The 5,778-nt window shown below is 36.4% G+C and overlaps 1 protein-coding gene across 1 annotated transcript; it reads left to right on the top strand.

Moving 5' to 3' along the window:
• Positions 1-1,329: 1,329 nt before the first annotated feature.
• On the top strand, positions 1,330-2,511 carry LOC112904753. The gene has a single exon (XM_025975629.1). The coding sequence runs from the start codon at positions 1,550-1,552 to the stop codon at positions 2,348-2,350; it is 801 nt and encodes a 266-aa protein (XP_025831414.1). The 5' UTR covers positions 1,330-1,549; the 3' UTR covers positions 2,351-2,511.
• Positions 2,512-5,778: the final 3,267 nt, after the last annotated feature.

Raw genomic sequence — 5,778 nt, 5'->3', positions numbered from 1 at the left:
AATTCAACAACCTCCCTATTAAACCACCTAGTTTTTCAGTTAAAAATTCTATTGAATTCATAAACAAAGTCAAAGACGTAAAACTAAAAGACAGTGAGGTTATGGTTTCATTTGATGTTTGCTCCCTTTTTCCAAGTGTACCTGTTCCGCTTACTTTGACGTATTTAGAGGATTTACTTAAAGAAAATGGTTTCTCCGCCGACATTGTAGCTGAGTACATAACTCTGGCTTCAATGTGCATGCGGCAAAATTATTTTCAGATAAATGGTTGCTTCTACGAACAGAAAGAAGGAACAGCTATGGGGAATTCTTTATCACCCTTTATAGCCGACCTTTTTATGAGTCGTTTTGAAAGTGACCTTAGCCACCTTGAGTTTTTTCCTCGAATATGGCTTAGATACGTGGACGACATTTTTGCTATCTTCGATTTAAGTTCCAGAAGTCTTCAAGACTTTCTTGATGTTTTAAATTCACGTTTCCCTTCGGTTAAATTTACAGTAGAAATGGAAAAAGATGGCNCTACCAACCTATCTCGCCTATTTCTTATTGACTTCCATAGAGTCCTCTGTTCTCCTATTCTTTCTAATACCTCTTCATTTCTAACCTTTTCTACCCACGTTATCCTCATCATTCGCCTATAACACCACATTTCGAAGGCTTGTAACCTTTTCCTTTCCGCCGCGCCCACTGTCCATGTTTCGCACCCATACAGCGCCGTGCTCCAAACATACACCGTTAACAACCTTTTCCGAATTTCTGAATTAACCGCTCGCGGGCATAGAAGTGACTTCTTCTTATTGTAGGTCACTCGACCCTGCGCTGTCCTCTGCTTTATATCCCTACTACTCCTTCCGTCCTGAGTTATCTGGCTTTCTAAGATACCTAAAATCGGCCACTTCTTCTAATTTTTTGTCTCCTATCTTTACATTCGTTCTTCCCTATTTTTCCTTCCCTTGCATACCAGTATTTTTGTTTTACTTTCATTTATTTTCATACAGCACTGTTTTGTCAATACCGCTTTCACTTTATTTAAAGTTATCCTAAGACCTCCTTGCTAGATGCTAATACTGCTATATCATCTGCAAATCTAAGCATACTAATCTTTTACCCCTGTATATCTATCCCTACAGTTGTACTGTCTTTAATGATGTTGATGGCGTCTTCGATGTATAGATTAAAAAGTAGCGGTGACAGTGTGCATCCCTGCCTGACTCCCTTCCTAATATTTACTTCTCTACGTTGCATCCCCAGCTCTATAACTGCCTGTTGCTCTTTATACAAACTAAGTATCACTCTNGTTACTACTTAATTTGTAATTAATTTTTTTTATCGTGTTCTGATGATTACGTTTTTCCGGATCTAAATTTTTGGTAGAGACTGTATGTTTATTTGTTAAATTGGCCGCGTATTTAAAAAAGCCTCTTATGCTGCCCGTGATTAGTTCAGACGTGAACGAGTTGCATGTTAGTTCGTTTCATAATAGTAATTTACATGCGCTTGGCGAAGTACATACCAAACTTGGATACAAGAACGAAGCTACGGATTGACGATGTGTGAAAACTGGGAAAATCTTATAGTGGACGAGATCAAGAGCGAATTGGTGCTCTTGAGTGAACAGAAAGGCATCACGAAACCTGCGATATCGTGCACGCCGGGTAGTGCAATCGGTGATAATTATTTGGGAGAAATAGTGAATGTAATTATCGAAGGTGATGATGGAAAGGAAAATGGAAAAAATCGCCTTAACATCATTGTAAAGTGTGCCCCAAGGGCAGGAGCGTTTCGGACGAAATTGCCCATGCATCAACTGTACCTCCGAGAGATGTACGCTTACGATACGATTTTTAGAGAATTTTTAAAAATACAGAACGACTGTAATGTCAAGGATGTTTTTAATCCTTTTGCTGTTTGTTACAAAACAATTCCAACGGACGGCTACGAAACTTTGATAATGAAAAATATGAAATCGATAGGATACTATATGGAGAATAGGTTCAAACCGTTGGATTACGACCATGTCCTTTTAACGATCAGGTCTTACGGGAAATTACATGCCCTCTCGTTCGCGCTAAGGGAACACGAACCTGAAAAATTTCGAAAACTTGCGAATAATTTAAAGGAGGAGTTCTTCAGTATAGTTGACCTTCCCGAGAATTATTACGATCAAATAACTAAACCAGCTTCCGATTTATTGGAAGGACCGTTGAAAGAAAAATTTGATGATTACCGTTCCAGACTTCAAAGCATTTTGGAGGAAGAACTGTGTGAAGAGACTCCAGGACGATATGCTGTGATAGGACATGGTGATTGCTGGACCAATAATTTTTTATTTAAGAGAGAGGCAAGTTAAAATATTAATTTTCGATATTAACGATAAGTGGTAATTGTCGTAAAATTAAAAGTATTTCAATTAAAAAATAGTAGAAGTTAAATAAGAAAATCGTTAAACCATCTCCATCATCATAAGATTGTCAGTTCTAAGACTGACTGGACAAGAGCCTCCACATTTTCTTTTCCTAAGATAATTTTCGCATTTCCCTAAAACTAGAACGTTCCACACTCTTAACTATTTGCGAACAGTAATCTTATCTACCTCTACTCCTCTTAACTCCTGTTTTATTTTTAACCTTCTCTATCCACGATATTCTCATCATTCGCCTGTGACACCACATTTCGAACGCTTATAATCTATTCTTTTCCGCCACGCCCACCGTCCATGTTTCGCACTCGTACAACGCCGCACTCCAAAGCCTTTCTAAATTAACTGTTCGCGAGCATAGAAGTGACTTCTTTTTATTGAAGGTGACTTGACCTGCGCTACCTTCTGCTTTATATCCCTACAACTCCTTCCGTCCTGACTTATCTGGCTTTCTAGATACCTAAAATCGGCCACTTTTTCTAATTTTCCACTTCCTACCTTATATTCACTCTTACTTTTACATTTACTTGCTACTACTTTTATTTACTTTTGTACAGTTCTGTTTTGTCAGTACTGCATCCATTTTATTTAAAGCTATCTCTAACACCTTCTTGCTAGATGCTAATAGTTCTACATCATCTGCAAATCTAAGCATACTAATCTTTTGCCCCTGTATATCTATCCCTACAGTTGTACTGCCTTTAATGATGTTAAAATGTAGCAGTGACAGTGTGAATCCTTGTCTGATTCCCTTCCTAATATTTACATCTCTACGTTGCTGCTCCAGCTCTATAACTGCTTGTTACTTTCTATAAAAAATATCACTCTTTGGTCTCCTTAACTCACCCCTACATGTTTAAGTATATTTAATGTCCCGTTAAACTATATCAGACTGTAAAAGATCTGACTTGTTTCGTAATACGCAATACATGAAAATAAATAAAAAATAACATCTAATACGTATTTCTAGCAAACAAGGCATGACTTGCTTTTTAATTGTCGTAAATAAATCGGATCACTGTCAGGAAAAAAAGTTTTTCTCGCAATGAAGTGTATGATGAACGAAAGTAATTAATAAATATTTAAGCAGAAGGACGTCAAAATAAATTATTATTTATGGTTTTACGTAACCAAAGCATTGCGAGATAATTTATTAGACAATAATCGCTTTATGTGAAAAAGACTGACCTATGATAATAAAGTTAACTTACACTACATACGAAAAAATATTCAAGATATGTACATTTATTTTTTATTTTTCAGAAACTTTAATATTTACATATAGATTGTTATTGTTTTCCACAACACCTATTGTTTTGGTAATGGGAATCATATAAACAATTCAACAACAATACCTTTAGTTTTTCAAAACAAATGGCAACATTACTGTTTTGTAATACCTCTTCCATTTTATTTAATGCTATCTCTAACTCCTTACTAGATACTAACACTGCTATATCATCTGCAAATCTAAGCATACTAATCTTTTACCCCTGTATATCTATCCCTACAGTTGTACTGTCTTTAATGATGTTGATCGCGTCTTCGAAGTATAGATTAAAAAGTAGCGGTGACAGTATGCATCCCTGTCTGACTTCCTTCCTAATATTTACTTCTCTACATTGCAGCCCCATCTCTATAACTGCCTGTTGCCTTTTATACAAACTTTATCACTCTTCTATCCTTATAACTCATCCCTACATTTATTTTTAGGTATATTTAGCATCTTGTCCAATTGACGTAGTGTTTTTTGAAATCCGAAACCTTAAAATTTAAAGTTAAACTTAATTTTTCTGTTGTCCATTCGAAAGGAGAATATTATTCGGAAGTTCCTTTTCGAGGATAGAGATATCTGCAGTTGCTAATAAAAAAAGTTGGTGACGGCAATCTGTTCGCTATAGTCTGCAACAAATTTAATAAAGCACTTCCCGATATTTATTGGATTTCTTCCCGAAGCGAGCGGGAGAATTTTAAGAGAAAAAATTAATACCAAGTTTTCAGTTTCCGGTGGAAGGATAAATTGTGAAATTGCAATTTCGAATGAGAATTCCAGAGTTCGAGAAGTATCGACTGATATGAAATCAGCTGCCTACAATAGTAGCTTGATTCGATCGAAAAAGAATTGACAATATAATATAAGGATTTCAATAATGTAACACTGCTTTAAAAATTATCTGCGTTTTAACTTAATTGTCATCATACCTGCTAAGTAAGTGTCTTCATTCACTAACATTCCCACTCTGCTTATTGACTTTATTTATTTTGTATTAGGATATTTCAATCTTGGTGATGTCAATAACAAGCATATCTGTAGGCAAGACGGCAAGTATTCGCAGAATTCGTAATATTAAGCCAAATCTTTACAAATGTATGTAGAACACTACTTTATGTGTTCCGTGTCTCAGTGGCATACATATTTAAGTTAAGTCAATTTCCCTGCGTTTCTTTACCTCCACGGGCTCGAGAAGAATTCACCGGCGAGTCTTGTACATTCTTTGTAAATGTCATTTAAACTACAATCTTCGTGGAGAATGTATTGCAGCAGTTGTTCTAAGTGCATACACTTAATATTTTAAAGGAAATGGAGTCAAAGCAAGCCGTCTTCTCAAAATATTCAAGAGGACTGAAATAATTTACGAACTACGTATGTACTTATATAAAGAAAGAAATTGAGCTTATCACAAAGGCATGGAGATACGAATAGGGCCAAAAACAAACCCAAAGAGCAAAAGTATGAACTTGGGTTCATGGTTCAAGAAATACAGAATCATCATCATCATAGGATCGTCAATTGTGGCGGACAATCCCCCCGGACTACACCGGAAGTTAGAGCGGAAGGCCTTCTTCAGCCTTCTTTCAGGAATCGTGGACCGGCGTCCTTCCGAAAACTAAACAATGGTTTAAACCTCTAGGCCATGCCGCTCGGTTATTAAAAGTACAACATCCTACATCTTTAACTTTATAAACAGCAATGTAATCTAAATCTACCTCTACCCTTAACTTCTGTTTCTGTTTCTAATATGCCCCTAACTAGCCCTTTATGCCTGAGACGATGTCCTACCAACCCATCTCGCCTAATTCTTATTGACCTCTAAAGCGCCCTCTGTTCTTCAATTCTTTCTAATACCTCCGCACTTCTAATTTTCCCATTCACTTGTAACACCATATTTCCAAATGCATTTGTGATTTAAATTCTTATAAAAGTTAATTGAATGTATGCTTGATGAGCTATGTTTAAATAAATTGTTTTCACAGAAACGATCACACCTCTAATTCTCGGTAGGTGATAATTATCACCATCATCATCATCATAACGTCATCAGTCCTAAGCCTGGTTGGACACGCACCTTCACTCTTTC

Source organism: Agrilus planipennis, unplaced genomic scaffold, assembly GCF_000699045.2.
Source record: "Agrilus planipennis isolate EAB-ADULT unplaced genomic scaffold, Apla_2.0 scaffold216, whole genome shotgun sequence".
In the NCBI taxonomy this organism is placed as follows: Eukaryota; Metazoa; Arthropoda; class Insecta; order Coleoptera; family Buprestidae; genus Agrilus; species Agrilus planipennis.
This window is presented reverse-complemented; position numbering and strand designations above follow the sequence as displayed.